The sequence below is a fragment of the Salmo salar genome, chromosome ssa01 (genome assembly GCF_905237065.1).
Source record: "Salmo salar chromosome ssa01, Ssal_v3.1, whole genome shotgun sequence".
Lineage (NCBI taxonomy): Eukaryota > Metazoa > Chordata > Actinopteri > Salmoniformes > Salmonidae > Salmo > Salmo salar.
In genome coordinates, this window is record NC_059442.1 from 88,501,214 (window position 1) to 88,521,491 (window position 20,278).

At 44.4% G+C, this 20,278-nt stretch overlaps 1 protein-coding gene across 2 annotated transcripts; it reads right to left on the reverse strand.

The window, feature by feature from the left end:
• Nucleotides 1-103: 103 nt before the first annotated feature.
• Nucleotides 104-18,703, reverse strand: cdc42ep1a (CDC42 effector protein (Rho GTPase binding) 1a). Of its 2 annotated transcripts, none has more exons than XM_014208311.2 (3): nucleotides 18,478-18,703; nucleotides 9,870-12,851; nucleotides 104-1,674 (listed from the first exon to the last, which is right to left on the reverse strand). In XM_014208311.2, the coding sequence occupies exons 2-3, from the start codon at nucleotides 10,327-10,329 to the stop codon at nucleotides 932-934; spliced, it is 1,203 nt and encodes a 400-aa protein (XP_014063786.1). In that variant the 5' UTR covers nucleotides 10,330-12,851; nucleotides 18,478-18,703; the 3' UTR covers nucleotides 104-931. The 2 variants fall into 2 exon arrangements, with proteins under 2 accessions (XP_014063786.1, XP_014063795.1); XM_014208320.2 differs by having other exon boundaries at nucleotides 9,870-12,848; nucleotides 18,478-18,698.
• Between the last annotated feature and the right edge of the window lie 1,575 nt (nucleotides 18,704-20,278).

The window sequence follows — 20,278 nt, forward strand, 5'->3', positions numbered from 1 at the left end:
GCAGGTGACTATCAATTCAAAAAGCAATATGAGAGTTAGACCCATAATGAATTTGAGAAACATTTCAAAATGGAGTATGATGTTAATATGTGAATTAACAAACTTACAGTCCAAACATTATACTTTATTCAAACATTATACACTATTATAGCACTACAACATCGTACAAAATTACCTTCTTCTATTTAACTTCTGAGTAAATTTCTCAGGGTTTGTGCTTCATACTGTATCTGTAGACCAATAAAAAGTGTAAGCATCAGCCAAAATATGATTGTTTCCCTGTAGTTAACGTCATGTGATAAGATTTAAGATCTCTCTCTTGGTGTAGTGTTTGAATGGGTTGAAATGGCTACTGCTTCGTCTTTGTGTCCTGCCTGTTGCCTTGAATAGTTCTATGAAGTCACACATTGAGCATTTTGCTCAGGAAGTCCAAACTGACTATTTATAACCAGCTGTTAACAGACTTACACACTGTTGAGCAACGTCTTTAGTGTTTCCATGGTAACTCCTCTGTGTCCAACAACCACTTTCTCTGGTACACTCTGACACTTTCTACCCCATCTCTTTGTTCGCCACTGGTTCCAGTGACCTCTTTTAAAAGCTATTATTAGCCCGTTCAAGCTCCTTCCATACAGTATGTTCGCTTGGGGAACTGTCAGCCTCCATAATCTTTCAATGAGTCTTTCAACAAATAATAGCAAAATTTTAAGTGAGTCATCTGACAACTTATAAAATTCAATTTCTCCAATGAATATTAGAATATGATGAAGAAGGGTTCAAGGGTGACTCAGGTCAATAAGCTAGCCTCATTGATGTAAAAAAATGTTTTTCTTAAGACAAAAGTGTTTACAAGGAATTAAGCAATAATCCCAAATCTGTAGTAGGTACTTCTGGTTAAAAAAATGTTGTCCATTTAGTTTGTCCGTTTTGTTTAGACTTTGATTTCCTCCTCCTCATCGGGGGTGATTAAGATGTAAGGTGTTTTCTTCATGGTCTGGCCCATGGTCACCTCTCCCTCCAGATCCATCCTCTGCTGCCCCTTCAGGATCCCTCCAACTCCGTAGAGCACCCCCAGCACATCAGTGGCACCCTGGAACCTCTCACTCTCCATAGCAGGCCTCTGTCTAGACGGGGAGCCCATCACTAAATCAGGCACCACCCCTTTAAGATGCTGCCCACCTCCATTAATCTCCATTCTCCTAGCCTCCTCTTCCTCCTCTTCCCACTCCATCCCATATGGACTCTTCCTGCTGCTACAGTCTTCTCGAAGCAGAGAATCCACCAACGAGGCAGTGGTGGCATCCATCTCCGAGTCCATCTCCGAGCCTTCATTGGTCACAAACCCGAATGCAGAGCAGCTTGGCTCCTCTGCCATCCAGGCATGGCTGGGCTCTAGGTGGCCGTTGGGGCTGTCAATCAAACCAAACACCTCGCTCATGAGGGAGGGCCCCAGGTCAAAGGTGAAGGAGGCCATGGAGGTCAGGGACTCATACTGGGTCATGTGACCGGGGTCAGAAGTCAGGGTGGGGTATGCGGAGGACTTCAGGAGGGCGGAGACATCGGTGAGCGAGCAGCCGTGGGCATTGGGGGTACAGGAAATAGATCCTCCCTGTTGCGACTGACGCTCTACTGAACGGGAGAGGCGGGGCAGAGTGGCAAAACCTGACTCCAAACCTGAGGGGGAGGAGAAACAAGGAGTTTAGTCCTAACATTCTGTATTGTGAAAAATTATTGACAAGAAACTTAAAAATCAAAAAATCTACACTGCTCAAAAAAATAAAGGGAACACTAAAATAACACATCCTAGATCTGAATGAATGAAATAATCTTATTAAATACTTTTTTCTTTACATAGTTGAATGTGCTGACAACAAAATCACACAAAAATAATCAATGGAAATCCAATTTATCAACCCATGGAGGTCTGGATTTGGAGTCACACTCAAAATTAAAGTGGAAAACCACACTACAGGCTGATCCAACTTTGATGTAATGTCCTTAAAACAAGTCAAAATGAGGCTCAGTAGTGTGTGTGGCCTCCACGTGCCTGTATGACCTCCCTACAACGCCTGGGCATGCTCCTGATGAGGTGGCGGATGGTCTCCTGAGGGATCTCCTCCCAGACCTGGACTAAAGCATCCGCCAACTCCTGGACAGTCTGTGGTGCAACGTGGCGTTGGTGGATGGAGCGAGTCATGATGTCCCAGATGTGCTCAATTGGATTCAGGTCTGGGGAACGGGCGGGCCAGTCCATAGCATCAATGCCTTCCTCTTGCAGGAACTGCTGACACACTCCAGCCACAGGTCTAGCATTGTCTTGCATTAGGAGGAACCCAGGGCCAACCGCACCAGGATATGGTCTCACAAGGGGTCTGAGGATCTCATCTCGGTACCTAATGGCAGTCAGGCTACCTCTGGCGAGCACATGGAGGGCTGTGCGGCCCCCCAAAGAAATGGCACCCCACACTATGACTGACCCACCGCCAAACCGGTCATGCTGGAGGATGTTGCAGGCAGCAGAACGTTCTCCACGGCATCTCCAGACTCTGTCACGTCTGTCACTTGCTCAGTGTGAACCTGCTTTCATCTGTGAAGAGCACAGGGTGCCAGCGAATTTGCCAATCTTGGTGTTCTCTGGCAAATGCCAAACGTCCTGCACGGTGTTGGGCTGTAAGCACAACCCCCACCTGTGGATGTCGGGCCCTCATACCACCCTCATGGAGTCTGTTTCTGGCCGTTTGAGCAGACACATGCACATTTGTGGCCTGCTGGAGGTCATTTTGCAGGGCTCTGGCAGTGCTCCTCCTGCTCCTCCTTGCACAAAGGCGGTCCTGCTGCTGGGTTGTTGCCCTCCTACGGCCTCCTCCACGTCTCCTGATGTACTGGCCTGTCTCCTGGTAGCGCCTCCATGCTCTGGACACTACGCTGACAGACACAGCAAACCTTCTTGACACAGCTCGCATTGATGTGCCATCCTGGATGAGCTGCACTACCTGAGCCACTTGTGTGGGTTGTAGACTCCGTCTCATGCTACCACTAGAGTGAAAGCACCGCCAGCATTCAAAAGTGACCAAAACATCAGCCAGGAAGCCTAGGAACTGAGAAGTGGTCTGTCGTCACCACCTGCAGAACCACTCCTTTATTGGTGGTGTCTTGCTAATTGCCTATAATTTCCACCTGTTGTCTATTCCATTTGCACAACAGCATGTGAAATGTATTGTCAATCAGTGTTGCTTCCTAAGTGGACAGTTTGATTTCACAGAAGTGTGATTGACTTGGAGTTACATTGTGTTGTTTAAGTGTTCCCTTTATTTTTTTGAGCAGTATATTTTACAGGATGAATAAATCAAATTCCAGTTGGCACCCTAGTTCTACCTTCATGAATAATCTCAAAGACACTATGCTCGTCTGTCCTGGGAAGGTAAGCAGACTACGCTCAGTCTCTCTGGGAAGTAAAGTGGACTACGCTCAGTCTCTCCTGGGAAGTAAAGTGGACTATGCTCAGTCTCTGCTGGGAAGTAAAGTGGACTATGCTCAGTCTCTGCTGGGAAGTAAAGTGGACTATGCTCAGTCTCTGCTGGGAAGGTAAGTGGACGATGCTCAGTCTCTGCTGGGAAGTAAAGTGGACTATGCTCAGTCTCTGCTGGGAAGTAAAGTGGACGATGCTCAGTCTCTGCTGGGAAGGTAAGTGGACGATGCTCAGTCTCCGCTGGGAAGTAAAGTGGATGATGCTCAGTCTCTGCTGGGAAGGTAAGTGGACGATGCTCATTCTCTGCTGGGAAGGTAAGTGGAGAATTCAGAAAGGAACTTCCATAGATGCTCTCCCATCACCAACAGAGGGCAGTGTAAACTATGTCATCAAAGATTGAGTCTTCTGCCAGTTTCAAACTCAAGCTCTATCTCTTGAGTTAGACATCACCTCTTAGGCATGTTGTTCTCAGGCCAGATCACTCACATGACCTGTCACACACTAGTGCTCTCATGGCCTACTGGAAACCAACTAGATGCAAGGTACGTTAAGAAACGACTGCATACCCACATAAAACAATACTATAGTTTACTATACTGCCCCTACCAAGCAAAAAGGCAGTAACTGCTCATTGCGTGGAACTGAGAAAAATAGCTTTTATTTACCTTGGTTTCACAGTAATCTAGTACAGTTACTGCTAAAATGACCCCTCATTTTCTCCAAAACACAATAGAGGCAGGATACTTGTCCACATGATTAAGCATGTATTTAATGTAGAAAAATGACATTAACTCATTTTTGACCAATTGAGCAGGTCCTGCCTTTTTGCTCGGCAGGGCAGTATAGAATACTATAGTACTTACTATAGAATTATATAGTATACTGTAGAATCCTATACCCCATACTGTAGTATCCCTTGATCGTGTAGTGCTTACTATATACTTTTTTGTATACTGTAGAATACTATACTACACACAGTACTATCCCTTGATCATGTAGTGCTTACTATATACTTTTTTGTATACTGTAGAATACTATACTACACACAGTACTATCCCTTGATCATGTAGTGCTTACTATATACTTTTTTGTATACTGTAGAATGCTATACTACACACAGTACTATCCCTTGATCGTGTAGTGCTTACTTTAGAACTTTTAGATCGATTGAAGTGCTAGCTAGCTTTACTGCTAGCTGCTAACTTTGTTGATGCTGTTTTGATTTGAACGTGCTGTCCTTGGGAAGCTCATGCCTGGGATTTTCTCTGAGGTCCCCCCTTGATCGTGTAGTGCTTACTATAGAATGTTGTAGAATACTATACCCTACACTGTAGTTAGTATCCCTTGATTGCTTTATTCAGTTGATTGTTTAAAAACACACAATACAACCATAAATGTGGATACAATGCATTTAGAAATTTGAAGAGAATAACACAAAAAAGTCAAATGTATTTCCATTGTGGTTCTAGTTCAAACATGTTAGACATTTACAGCTAACCCATATGAAAAGAATACTATGGACTACCATGGTCTAAATACTGTACTATTAATATATTTATATAATATAGCATTCACTGTAGTGTTTTTGTGAACTTTACTGTAGTATATAGTATTCCCAGTGTTTTTGCAGACATGACTACAGTATTCACTGGTGTTTTTGCAGGCATTACTGTAGTATACACTAGTGTTTTTGCAGGCATTACTGTAGTATACACTAGTGTTTTTGCAGGCATTACTGTAGTATACTGTAGTATTTAGTGTAGTGCTTTTGCGGGCGTTACTGTAGTATACTGTAGTATTCACTGGTGCTTTTGCAGACATGACTGTAGTATACACTAGTGTTTTTGCAGGCATTACTGTAGTATACTGTAGTATTTAGTGTAGTGCTTTTGCGGGCGTTACTGTAGTATACTGTAGTATTCACTGGTGCTTTTGCAGACATGACTGTAGTATACACTAGTGTTTTTGTGGGCATTACTGTGGTATACTGTAGTATTTACTGTAGTGTTTTTGCAGACATTACCGTAGTATACTATAGTATTTACTGTAGTGTTTTTCCGGACATGACTAAAGTATTACTATTTATATACAATTGTAGTATAGTATTCACTGTAGTGTTTTTGCGTACTTTACTGTATTATTCACTATAGTGTCAGCTAAAACACTACGCTGAATACTATAGTATATAAATAGTAATACTACACTATTTAGACCATAGTATACTATAGTTTTTTTCATGTGGGTAGTTTGAATGGGTTGTGCCCACTACCCAGGACTACAGGACTCTCACCAAAAACAAGCATGCATACACAGACAAAAACATGCCTCCACACACGCACACGCACACACCAATAGGACAGAAAGGTCAGACAGTGAGACATGAGGGTATTACAGTTTTTTACAATCACTTTGGCACTAATTTCAGAACCTTTTTTCTAAACTCTAGACACCAAACTCACAATCGATGATCAAAAAAGCACATTTTTCAAAACTCAACACTTTTTCCAATTGCTTGGACACAATACACATAAAGCTAAGATCATTTGTTCATTGAACTGCTCAAAATGATAAGTAACTGTTCCATGACTCTTAATGCATAGTTTTATGGAAACTGATGAACAATATTCCATGTTTAGATCATGAAAGTTTCAGGATAACGAGATCCATTGACACCAATTACCGTGGAACATGAACCAATTGGACTACATTATCTATGGATGTAATATTTCATCATCATTCTTTATCAGACACTGTTTCTATGGTCCCATGTACCACTTTTCCAGACCATGTTTTCAGATTTGACATTACTGTACACCTATCTAGTACTGGGTAGGACCCCCTTTTGCCTCCACAACAGCCTGAATTATTCATGGTGTTGTACGTTAAGAGATGCCCTTCTGCACACCACTGTTTTAAATGGCTGTTATTTGAGCATTTTTGGCCTTTCTGTTAGCTTGAATAAGTTTGGACATTCTCCTCTGACCTCTCTCATTAACAAGGTGTTTTTGCCCATAGAACTGATGCTCACTGAATGTGTTTTGTTTATCGCATCATTCTCTGTAAACTCTAGAGACTGTAGTGCGTAAAAATCCCAGGAGGGCAGCTGTTTCTGAGATGCTGGAACCACCATGTGTGGCATCAACAATCATACCACGGTCAAAGTTGCTTAGATTACGCATCTTGCCCGTTCTAATATTTGGTCGAACAACATCTAAAGCTCTCTACTCTATATACTCTATATATTGAGTTGCAGGCAGCCACATGATTCGCTGTTCGAAGGAGCAGGCTATTTGAGTTAACACGCAGGTGTACCTAATAAAGTGCCCTTGTAATTGCTTTTCCAATACTGCCAACTCGTTACTGATGATTGATTTCACATTGTGGTAAGAGAATATAGTGAAATGAGAGGTATCCACCTACAACAACATAGCGATAACATGGAGCCAGCAGGTGATCCAGGTCACAATAGAGGTCAAGCAGTGGGAGGACGTGGTGGTCAAAGGAATGGCAGGGGACAAGCACCCCTTCTGAGAGGTGGTCGTGGGCCTCGTTTGAGAGATGTGGGGGAACGTGGTAGAGGACAAGGCCACGGAACACGACAGCGGCAGCAACAACAAAGAGTGTCCAATGAAATCTGAGCAATAGTTGTAGACCATGTCGTAAATCATGACATGACAATGACTGAGGCAGCTACAATGTTTAAACCAAACCTCAGATGATCAACCGTGGCCTCAATCATCAGAACCTTCCGCAATGAGAACCGGTAAGTCTTCAGCATGCACTAAACATTAGGCTACTCTCAATTGTCAAATGACTGTATACTGCATGCCAATGTGTACCACAGAGTAGGGGATGTGACTAAATGTGTTCTTATTGTAATTTTCCCTGCAGAATTGAGACTAGGCCAAATAGGGGAGGCAGAGGTAAAATTCTGACAGACCAACAAGAGCGGGCTGTGCTCAATTTGGTTTGGGACAGAATGATATTTGCCTTACATAAATTCAGCAGCACATCTTGGACAATGAGGACTTGTTCAACAATGTGGAAGCCATAAGTTTGCCGACTATGGCACGCATGCTGAAAAGGCATCAGGTGTCTCTAAAACAGCTATACCATGTACCTTTAGAAAGAAATGCAGACAGAGTGAAGCAACTGAGGACTGAGTATGTTCAGGTATGTTCAGTTTCAAGATGCCTGTTGTGAAAAATTCCCCCAAAATTCTACATCTACATCAGTAATTCTCTTTCCAAAAAGCCTTTTTAGAGGGTGATGGAGCTGGATGCTGATGAAAACGATCCCAAATTCCTCTTTTTGGATGAGGCAGGCTTCAACCTGGCCAAGACAAGGAGGAGAGGTCGGAATTTCATTGGCCAGCGGGCAACCATCCAAGTACCTGGACAGCGTGGGGCCAACATCACCATGTGTGCAGCTATATCAGAAGATGGTGTGGGGGGACGCAGACCGCGTATTGGATCATATAATGCTTCTCTCCTTGTAACCTTCCTTGATGAGCTAAATCAGGTCTGTAGAGCTGATGGCGTGACATATGTCATTGTGTGGGATAATGTCAGGTTCCACCATGCTCAAATGGCGCAAGCATGGTTTCAGGCCCATCCACAATTTACCACCCTGTACTTACCCCCATACTCTCCTTTCCTTAACCTGATTAAGGAATTTTTCTCCATATGGAGGTGGATGGTACATGATAGATGCCCTCACGAACAAGCCACCCTTCTCCAGGCCATGGATGACGCATGCAATGACATCACGGCAGACCAGTGTCAGGCCTGGATTCGCCATGCCTGAAGATTCTTCCCAAGATGTTTGGCTAATGAAAACATCCATTGTGATGTGGATAAGAACCTATGGCCAAATCCACAAGACAGGGTTGATGGAAATATAGAAGTACAGTAATCAATCCTTTGTTTTGCTTTTTACAGTAAGCCAGGTGAGGAACACTGCAGTTGATGTTTTACTGTAGTTTTTTTCTTTTTTGTAGCTAATTATTTTTGCTTTGATTCAAAGAAACCTATGTTGTGATTTTATTGTATTTCATCAATATATTTCTGATTTTGTTCAATGATTCCACTGTCTGTAGTATTCTCTCTACTAGTCCTTTTACCATGATGTATTTACGTGTAGTAGCATAATGAAACATGTATCACATATTTTGTACTACAATATTTAATGATTGTATGAACAACTACACAGTGAAACTATCGGTATCTTGTGTGTGGGTGATCTAAGTGAATGTTACTATGGTATTTCATGATAAATGAGTTATTTGAACCAATGATTCCGCAAGTGCAAGGTTTCTTTAAAGATATGAATGCACAATGCAATGTTTTGAACATTGGACAGCCTGTGTTACAAGTGATGACCATTTTGTGTCTAGAGTTTTTAAAAATTACCACAAGGTTCTGAAATTAGTGCCAAAGTGATTGTAAAAACTGTAATGTGGGGCAGTCAGTCACACTGGGCCTCAGACCAGACACATAACAGCACAGTCATGTCTGGCGCGGCTCTCTCTTATCATCACACAACAAGCTGGAGAGAGTGTGAGGGTTGTTGTGTATGAACCAAGGTGATTCATCATGACAGCTGTGGAAAATCTGTGAATTACTGTGGCTTGTTTTTACAGCATGTCCAATGGCAGCTACTGCTTCTATGACTGACCATGTATCAAATCCAAGTCTCCTGCATGCAACAAGACTGTGTTAGCCTGCTGAGCTAAAGCCTAGACCTTAGGTCCAGGAGCTACTACAAGCCTCCACAGGTACATGTTCACTTATTGGGTGGATGCAAGGATACAGTGTGAGTATGTGTGTATATCTCAATATGTGTGTGTATACTTATTTATTTTACCTTTATTTAACTAGGCAAGTCAGTTAAGAACAAATTCTTATTTACAATGCCTACCAGGAAACAGTGGGTTAACTGCCTAGTTCAGGGGCAGAACGACAGATTTTTTACCTTGTCAGCTCGGGGATTCGATCCAGCAACCTTTCAGTTACTGGTCCAACGCTCTAACCACTAAGCTAACTGCCGCCCCAAATGTGTCTGAATGTGTGTGTGAATGTGTGTGTGTATGTTTGTGTGTGTGTATGTGAGTGGGTGTGTATGTATGTGAGTGTGAATGTGTGTGTGTATGTGAGTGTGAATGTGTGTTTGTATGTGAGGGTGAATTGTGTGTGTATGTGAGTGTGAATGTGTGTGTGTATGTGAATGTGAATGTGTGTGTGTATGTGAGTGTGAATTGTGTGTGTATGTGAGTGTGAATGTGTGTGTGTATGTGAATGTGAATGTGTGTGTGTATGTGTGTGTGAATATGTGTGTGTGTGTGTGTATATGCATATGTGTGTGTATATGTGTGTGAATGTAGGTGTACAGTAAGACTCACCATAACCATAAGTGGTCTCCTCCAGGGAGGTAGGAGAGGCAGGGAAGAGGTTTTTAGCAGGGCAGCCGTTTTGTGAGTCCACATCCAGTCGGGGGAGGGACACTGCATTCTTGATAATGGGGGATATGGGAGGGGGTGGCGGGGACAGGTCCTTGGATCCTCCCCTGGGACGCTCTGGTGTCTTCCGAACACGCCGCAGGGTCCGAGAGAAGAACGCCCCAATCTTGTTGTCAGGGCTTGTGACAGAATCAGCATCCCCGTTTCCGTTGGTGGCCCCCCCATGGTTGCTAAGGAACGAGGTGTCCCCGAACACGTCCCCTCCGCGGCCCACGTGCATGGTATGTTGGAAGTCCCCCAGCGGAGGGCTGATCATGTCCAGGGTGAGGTCACCTTTGAAACGACGTTTCCCCTGAGAGCCAGCCACCAGGCCCTTCAGCCCAGGGATCTTCCCCAGGTTCATGGTGATGGCCAAGGGTATGGTCTTCTAAAAATGACAAAAATCCCTTTAAGTCCTCTAAAAGATAGGATGAAAATTTAGTTTCAAATATCTTTGGAGAAACTGTTACTGGAGAGTTGCTTTAGAAATGCTCCCAGGGGGATTGTGTGCCTCAAAAGTAATGATCGTGATCATTTAGGTGTTGAATAGAATTTCAACACCAGGTTTTGTAGGGTCAACCTCAGTAATGGAGAAATTTATTCTATTCTCTTGTTATCATGTGCTGTTTGCAATTTCAGTCCCATTTTCTGCTGTTTGTTGTCATCCATATCCAGCTGGATTAAGTGGAGAGAAATGGAGGAGAAAAGTATGCCGTTCAGTTCCTGGAATCCGCCTCCAGTTTGAGTGTGGTCAGAGACGCTGGGCTCGACAGTTGTTTTGGGCTTTGGGTTTATAAAACATCAGCTCAGGAAGAAGCCCAGTTCCAGCTGCAAATATCCCTCCTGCGGTTGTACACTGGAACCATTTATTAAAATAAAGCCAAAAAATGTATTTGAATCTCCATCTAGGAGAGGCTCAAATTCAGCTATAACAACAGTCTAGGTATTCTTAGGGGACTTTCTTTGCTAGAGATTGATTTGGTGTATTGACATAGAACCAGGTAGGTGGTCTGGCAGAACACTTCACTAACTGGAACATTCAGTTAGAAAGTAACTGGATCAGCCTTTTCTACAGACCCTGCCCTTCTGTTAGACATCAAAGTTCCAGGTTCCAAAGTCCATTATTCTGGAACTTTCTAAATTTAGACCACAGTAACTCTCCTGTCGCTACTCTCGTGAACAAATGAAACGTCAGTCTGGTTTTTGTCTGGGAGTCTCAGGGTATTTTGTTTCTCTCTCGTCCTGTGTCTTGCTACAACATGAGTGCTAATTAATCATATCACGTCATATTTCACTGAAATACTTGTTTCATCCTTCTTTAAAAGCAGAGTAGGGACCCTCATTCAGCACTTCAAACTGATTTCACCAGCAGCAGAAACCTTGTATACAAACATGCAAAGTCTGTTCCACCAGATAAAAACACAGGCCTCTATTTTTGGCCAAAAGTGCACAAAATACTTACAAAAGTCAGCTAAGAAAATCACTTATCTGACTTTAATTGCACATAATACACCAGTGGGTCAACACTGGCAAGAGACGGGCAAATCATTTTCCTGTGTTATCTTTAGCCAGTGGAGTAATGGATATCGCTTTCTGAAATATTTTGATAGTGTAGAGTACACAGACAAGGTCTTCTGGTTATTTTAAGTGCTTTCCACTGCTGAGGCCCTCCCACGCGCGATAGCCTGGCTTTATTAATGACTTGGAACAGACCTCTGAATGGAATTGCGTCACGGTTAAAGCAGACTTTTAATTTGCTCCTAACTACAGTCCCAGGTCCTCTCTAGGTCTCGACGGGCTGCCGTTTTAAGAGGGGCAGCTGGGAGCAGCAGAGGGAGGAAGCACACCTCACACCACAGACCAGAGGAGAGAGAGAGAGCAGTACCAGGGGTTTACTCACCAGACTTCTATTAGGTGTGATGTTGAATTTGAGAGTGTTAACCTCTAGAGAGCCCTAACCAGACAGTCATAACCAGACTTCATACAGCCAGAGTTCACGCCACTACCTCTTTATCCCTTACTAACTCTCCTGTGTGACTGTGAGCCGCAGAGGTGAAAGCAATCATGCCCCTCTCAGCCTGTGTGTGAATATGAAGAAGATACTCCTCAGTTTCAATCATGTATTTCAAGAGGAGAGGTATCTTGACCCCATCATACTGTACTAACAGAAGGGCCTGGAGCTCTGCTCTACTGTAATCCTGTTTCAGTCGGAGGATCTTTGGCCCACGCTCAGTGGGGTTCGAGTCTGTCCTTACCGTCCCGAGGGGCTTGGAAAGAGAGAGAGGGCCACTTAGTTGACCTTTGGCCTAACTCCTGCAGACACAGCTGTAGCACAGAGGTTTATCCCCACCCGTCTTTAAGGCACGCTCCTATATACGTCTCCTATACGTCTCCTGTACATCTCCTGTACATCTCCTGTACGTCTCCTGTACGTCTCCTATACGTCTCCTATACGTCTCCTATATGTCCCAGCATCTCCCCCCTGCCCTGTCCTCCTCCTCCTCCTCTCCTTCTGGTCATTTGTTTTCAGAGGTACGCATATCCAGGCATCTGAGCAGGGCTGAAACCAAACCCTGTTATGTTAAGTCTCTAAAAGGTAATACGTTTAATGCAGTAATCCGGGCGGCTGTCTGTGTTTTCAGAAGCAAAAAGGAGGGACTTCTCTGGGGATTGGTTGTGGCCTGGATTAGCCCCTAATCCCTGGATCTCTTCTTCCCCTCGTCCGACCGTCCAGGCTCCCTCTTTTTGGCCTTTCTCCTCCTTCTTTCTGGGCTCTGTCCTGGCTCTGACCTCCCTCTCTATGGGTCTGTGCTGGTTCTCTCTTCCAGGCCTGATCTCCGCTGGTTATCTGGAGCTACCTTGGCCTCACTGAAAACATGCCGTCTGCTGTGGGAGAGCGAGAGAGGGGGAGACAGGGAGTTATATATGGTAGGTCATGGTACCGGTGCATGGACAAGGCACACACAGGAATATAGTGAAACATAAATCATCTGGTGTTTGGAGTGCAGCTGGTACGGTCAATTTTGTGTATTCACCATATTTTCCACTCCCTTTTCTACTCTAGTCTGTTTTCCTGCCACTACCCAAGTAGTAACTGCTACAATAGTTTCTGTTTGACAGTAATTTAACTGGCTCAACATTTCTAAACAAATTTCAAAAAGGCTAAAATGATACAAGCGGAGTATTCAGGGGGTTTCCTGAACATCTCTACTTTAGGCTACATCACAGACCCATTCATCCAATCCTCCTCCACCATGTATCTGCCATGCCTGTGAGCCAAGGTGAGGCATGGTAGATGTTCACTGCCGGGCATGTGAGGTATGGTATGGTATGGCTGCGTGCCAAATGGCACCCTAGTCCATATATAGTGCACTACTTTTGAACAGAGCCCATAGGCCCATAGGCCTCTGGTCAAAAGGATTGCACTATGTAGTGAATAGGGTTCCATTTGGGATGCACCCAGATGTAAACCAGAGACGCCAGGCTCTAATAGGACTTGTGTGTGTGTGTGAACAGATTCCTGGGAGCAACATCTCTGGCCTCTCTCTCCCTCCATCACATCACATCAGAGACAGAAAAGGAGAACCAAACACTTCACTAACTGGAAACACCTTCAGGTCTGATCCTGCTTCCTTCTCTGAGACTGGCTGGCTGTGTTACTGTACTGGATGAAGTTCTCAGGGTTTGGAGAGATACACGCACAGACACACAAACACACAGCTAGATCAATAGACTGGAGAGATGCAGGTTGGTGTTTATTATCATGAATCTTACCCTGGAGGCAGAACTGAGCGATTTCTGCTAGATGGGCAAGCGGCAAATAAAAAATTGGCTATATGGTAAAAATGTATGAAAACATAAATGTGCTTTTCTCTTCATTTAAGGTTAGGGTTAGGCATTACGGTTAGCAGTGTGGTTCGGATCAGGGTTAAGGTTAGGGTTAGGCATTACGGTTAGCAGTGTGGTTCGGATCAGGGTTAAGGTTAGGGATAGGCATTACGGTTAGCAGTGTGGTTCGGGTCAGGGTTAAGGTTAGGGTTAGGCATTACGGTTAGCAGTGTGGTTCGGGTCAGGGTTAAGGTTAGGGTTAGGCATTACGGTTAGCAGTGTGGTTCGGGTCAGGGTTAAGGTTAGGGTTAGGCATTACGGTTGGCAGTGTGGTTCGGGTCAGGGTTAAGGTTAGGGTTAGGCATTACGGTTAGCAGTGTGGTTCGGATCAGGGTTAAGGTTAGGGTTAGGCATTACGGTTAGCAGTGTGGTTCGGGTCAGGGTTAAGGTTAGGGTTAGGCATTACGGTTAGCAGTGTGGTTCGGGTCAGGGTTAAGGTTAGGGTTAGGCATTACAGTTAGCAGTGTGGTTCGGGTCAGGGTTAAGGTTAGGGTTAGGTTTAGGGCTGCCTCCAGAACAAAATTCATGACAAACAACTCGAACCTGCTGGAGAGATACTGTACTCTCAGCCATCTCTAATTTAATTGATTGAATGAGTCAGGATTTTATACAGAATAATGACTTGTCAGGTATCCCAACCAGTGTTCATTTGACCCATCTCCTCCTTGCCAAACTCCAGTCCCTTTTTTAAGTCCCTCCCTCGCTAACTTAACCAGGTGAACAAACATACAAGATAAGACTGCATTTCTTCACTCCCCCTGCGACATCCAATTACCTTATATTCCTCTTAGCTGTTGCTCTATTTGAATACAAGGAAAACAGAGCAACACTTCTCCTAAACTAAGAAAACAATTTTGCTTCTTCAACAAACATCCATTGCTTCTTTGCATCTCTCTCCAACCCCCCTCTTTACCCTTCTTTCTCTCTCCAACCCCCCTCTTTACCCTTCTCTCTCTCTCTCCAACCCCGCTCTTTACCCTTCTTTCTCTCTCCAACCCCCCTCTTTACCCTTCTTTCTCTCTCTCTCCAACCCCGCTCTTTACCCTTCTTTCTCTCTCCAACCCCGCTCTTTACCCTTCTTTCTCTCTCCAACCCCCCTCTTTACCCTTCTTTCTCTCTCCAACCCCTCTTTACCCTTCTTTCTCTCTCCAACCCCCCTCTTTACCCTTCTTTCTCTCTCCAACCCCCCTCTTTACCCTTCTCTCTCTCTCTCCAACCCCGCTCTTTACCCTTCTTTCTCTCTCCAACCCCCCTCTTTACCCTTCTTTCTCTCTCTCTCCAACCCCCCTCTTTACCCTTCTTTCTCTCTCCAACCCCGCTCTTTACCCTTCTCTCTCTCTCTCCAACCCCCCCTCTTTACCCTTCTTTCTCTCTCCAACCTCCCTCTTTACCCTTCTTTCTCTCTCTTTCCAACCCCCCTCTTTACCCTTCTTTCTCTCTCTCCAACCCCCCTCTTTACCCTTCTTTCTCTCTCTCTCCAACCCCCCCTCTTTACCCTTCTTTCTCTCTCTTTCCAACCCCCTCTTTACCCTTCTTTCTCTCTCCAACCCCCTCTTTACCCTTCTTTCTCTCTCCAACCCCCCTCTTTACCCTTCTTTCTCTCTCTCTCCAACCCCCCTCTTTACCCTTCTTTCTCTCTCTCTCCAACCCCCCTCTTTACTCTTCTTTCTCTCTCCAACCCCCCCTCTTTACCCTTCTTTCTCTCTCCAACCCCCTCTTTACCCTTCTTTCTCTCCAACCCCCCTCTTTACCCTTCTTTCTCTCTCCAACCCCCCTCTTTACCCTTCTTTCTCTCTCTCTCCAACCCCCTCTTTACCCTTCTTTCTCTCTCTCTCCAACCCCCTCTTTACCCTTCTTTCTCTCTCCAACCCCCTCTTTACCCTTCTTCCTCTCCAACCCCCCTCTTTACCCTTCTCTCTCTCTCCAACCCCCTCTTTACCCTTCTTTCTCTCTCCAACCCCCCTCTTTACCCTTCTCTCTCTCTCCAACCCCCTCTTTACCCTTCTTTCTCTCTCCAACCCCCTCTTTACTCTTCTTTCTCTCTCCAACCCCCTCTTTACTCTTCTCTCTCTCTCCAACCCCCCTCTTTACCCTTCTTTCTCTCTCTCTCCAACCCCCTCTTTACCCTTCTTTCTCTCCAACCCCCCTCTTTACCCTTCTTTCTCTCCAACCCCCCTCTTTACCCTTCTTTCTCTCCAACCCCCTCTTTACCCTTCTTTCTCTCTCTCTCCAACCCCCTCTTTACCCTTCTTTCTCTCCAACCCCCTCTTTACCCTTCTTTCTCTCCAACCCCCTCTTTACCCTTCTTTCTCTCCAACCCCCCCTTTTACCCTTCTTTCTCTCCAACCCCCCTCTTTACCCTTCTTTCTCTCCAACCCCCCTCTTTACCCTTCTCTCTCTCCAACCCCCTCTTTACCCTTCTTTCTCTCTCCAACCCCCTCTTTACTCTTCTTTCTCTCTCCAACCCCCCTCTTTACTCTTCTCTCTCTCTCCAACCCCTCTTTACCCTTCTTTCTCTCTCTCTCCAACCCCCTCTTTACCCTTCTTTCTCTCTCTCTCCAACCCCCTCTTTACCCTTCTTTCTCTCTCGCTCCAACCCCGCTCTTTACCCTTCTTTCTCTCCAACCCCCTCTTTACCCTTCTTTCTCTCCAACCCCCTCTTTACCCTTCTTTCTCTCTCCAACCCCCCCTCTTTACCCTTCTTTCTCTCTCTCTCCAACCCCCTCTTTACCCTTCTTTCTCTCTCCAACCCCCTCTTTACCCTTCTTTCTCTCCAACCCCCTCTTTACCCTTCTTTCTCTCCAACCCCCTCTTTACCCTTCTTTCTCTCTCCAACCCCCTCTTTACCCTTCTTTCTCTCTCCAACCCCCCTCTTTACCCTTCTTTCTCTCTCCAACCCCCCTCTTTACCCTTCTTTCTCTCTCCAACCTCCCTCTTTACCCTTCTTTCTCTCTCCAACCCCCCTCTTTACCCTTCTTTCTCTCTCCAACTCCCCCTCTTTACCCTTCTTTCTCTCAACCCCCCTCTTTACCCTTCTTTCTCTCTCTCTCCAACCCCCCCTTTACCCTTCTTTCTCTCCAACCCCCCTCTTTACCCTTCTCTCTCTCTCCAACCCCCCCTTTACCCTTCTTTCTCTCTCTCCAACCCCCCCTCTTTACCCTTCTTTCTCTCTCTCCAACCCCCCCTCTTTACCCTTCTTCCTCTCTCTCTGCAACCCCCCCCTTTACCCTTCTTCCTCTCTCTCTGCAACCCCCCCTTTACCCTTCTTCCTCTCTCTCTGCAACCCCCCCTTTACCCTTCTTCCTCTCTCTCTCTAACCCCCTCTTTACCCTTCTTTCTCTTTCTCTCTAACCCCCCCTTTACCCTTCTTTCTCTTTCCAACCCTGTACTGGGAGTTCACACCTCTTAAATTGACATTTGCCTGGTTGCGTCAATCAAAGATTGTGGATAAATGTAGATAGTTCTGTCTCTGCCAAAGGGATCACATGGGAGGAATGTGGGGCACAGGTACAATTGGCCAGGGTTAAAATAAAGGAATCTCATTGGATAAGGCCAACCTGTAAGGAATACCTCATCATCAGATTCAGATTTGAGGTGTTTGCTCAGTCATTCGGGTCCAATATGCACAAGTAAGACCGGCGCCTGGCCAAAACTGAAAACCAAAAATCTATAGAGGCATGTGATGGTTTAAACAGGTCTACTGAATATATCAATTAGACCTGCCTGGTGTTGCAAGCTAAGCACCAAGAGCACATTGTTATTGAGTAACAAACATGTTACCACAGAGCCTACTCTCTCCATTGATATGCCTGATTCCATCTAGTGTTTCATGAGTTAGCTGTGAAGCTAACAAGCTCTCCAAACAATTATATTGGCTGATCTCCCTAATGAGGTCAGAGTAATGACACCTCTGTTTTAAGTAGTGTTGCTACCCTTGACATTTGGAGAGGCTGCATCATTACTGTGTTGATATGTCAGTTAGTGGGTCCCCCTATGCAAAAGTGTAATAACAGAGATGCCTTATTGCTATTAGAAACTGATTACCAACATAATTAGAGCAGTAAAACTAAATGTTTCGTCATACTGGTGGTATATGGTCTGATATACCATGGCTTTCAGCCAATCAGCATTCAGAGCTTGAACCACCCAGTTTAAAATGAATATCATTTGTGGACAATATTGTTGTTCTGATAAGACCTAAGCATAGACCTGTTATATATTGCAACACAAGCAACCCTAAAATATACTGCAGGCCAGATTATGTTTCATGACAAATGATCTATGGACAGACCCACGACACTTTTCCCACAATAACATATGTGCATGTTAGGCTAAATTTAGGCTACAGGACCATAGAACCGTATACATAGGCAGCATACATAGTTCCAGATATAAAATATGATGACTTGATTGTGAATAGAAAGTTAGGTAACATTAAACAATTTAAACAAAACAAAAAACGTTACTCCATACTTTACTTTCATTTGACACAGTGAGTCTATGGATATTTGGGAGATTACATTTATAGAAGGTTAATGAATAGCCTTCATACTTAAACAAATAGCCGAATGAAATGGTAAACTGCATAAACAAAACAAAAAGTTGAGCGCAAAGAAAAACTTACCTGAGCAAGTAGCCTAAGAGACATTGACAAAGATAGGACACGATTAAATGCCAGTAGATTTTTATGATAACCCACAAAATCCGTATTTATAATTCAAAATGTATGATAAAGTATCGTGACTTCTCAGAAGCCGGTCTCGTAGCTGGTCTCGTAGCTGCACAACGCAGCTAGTGCGGTCAGCTTCACTAGAGTATCGGTGAACAAGGGGCGGTCGAGGCAAAAACTGACGAGGCCATCGTCGAATCAGCAGCAGAGAACATGCAAGGGGAATACACCGTATGAACGAGCACGCTTCTCTAACTGCAAGACATATTCCAAAATATAGCCCCAATGAGCAAAGCCTTTTAATGGTTCGTTTACAGTATGATTCATCTTTATATGTCCCATCATATAGGAAAGACACCTGTACACCTGAAGCTGTAGTGGGCAGGCTACATCTGTCAAAACGAGTTATCAATTGACCTGACTATACTTACCGTTTAAAACCCTCAGGTGTCACAAGCCTGATGTAAAATTAAACCATTCTGCCCATAAACCTGTCTCTGTCCTCAGTCTGTGACGTCTTAAACAGCAACAGATTCATGTATTTATTGACTTTATGATTTATTTATTTAATTCTTCATTCAATTTTCATGGCACAGAGTAATGAAACTGATTTCCAATATCTCTTTTGAAAGCACCACAGAGGCTTCCAAAGGCCATTTTTTTTTTTTTTTTTTTCACCTTTATTTAACCAGGTAGGCAAGTTGAGAACAAGTTCTCATTTACAACTGCGACCTGGCCAAGATAAAGCAAAGCAGTGCGACAAAAAACAACAACACAGAGTTACACATAAACAAACGTACAGTCAATAACACAAAATAAAAGAAAAATATAAAAAATCTATGTACAGTGTGTGCTGACCTGTCCAACAGGATACTACATCCTTATCAACAGGAAGTATCCTCAGATGGTCTTCAAAGCATTTCATGTCCTGGCTGCTAAATAGTTAAAATTCCCAGCTTCTAGCAAGGCTGTTACAGTGACGATGACACCCCCTCTTCATGTTTTACCACTTCCCCAACAACACACCCACACACAGACACACACACACAAACACACCCACACACACCACACACACACCAACTCCGCACAACTGTTAAAACCAAGCCAACACCCTTCCTAATCTTGACAGTGACTGCAAGGGAACATCCACTCAAAAACTATCTTTTGTTCTTTTTTTATTTAGTCCGCTGTTGATACAGTACCAAAACGTTCAGCACATCAGCAGTCAAGTTTCAACATATTAGACAAGAAGCAAAGTGTCACCAGTGATGTGGCTGGTGACACATTTTCCCTTTAATAGTACCCCCTCGGTGCTGATCTATGGTCAGTTTTACTTTTCACCTCCACATGTTTGTGGTAGTAGCCTTGAAGAACAATAAGCTGATCCTAGATCTGTTCTTAGCAACAATGTCTACCTCAAGCCTTCACTGAGGTGTCTGCCCGGCCATTGTGAATCAGATTCCTGTAGAGCAGGGCATGTGAGGATGGCGGGGCTATATATGGTCTGTGTTATGCTCTACTCTTGATGCCTTGGTACTTTTAAAAAATAATTTATTTCAGCCCAGTGTAGGGTCAGTGCAAGTCTGGCTGACACCCAACTCGAAGTCCTCCTGACTGCGCAGTGATCACGTGAGTCACGTCGACCAGGCTAGGTCAATGCCATATCGATATTATGATCTTGGGACATTGTTCACTGCCGTTACATCAGCAATTTCCAGCAAACCGATTCGCCTTTCCAATCTGGTTTAACACGGAA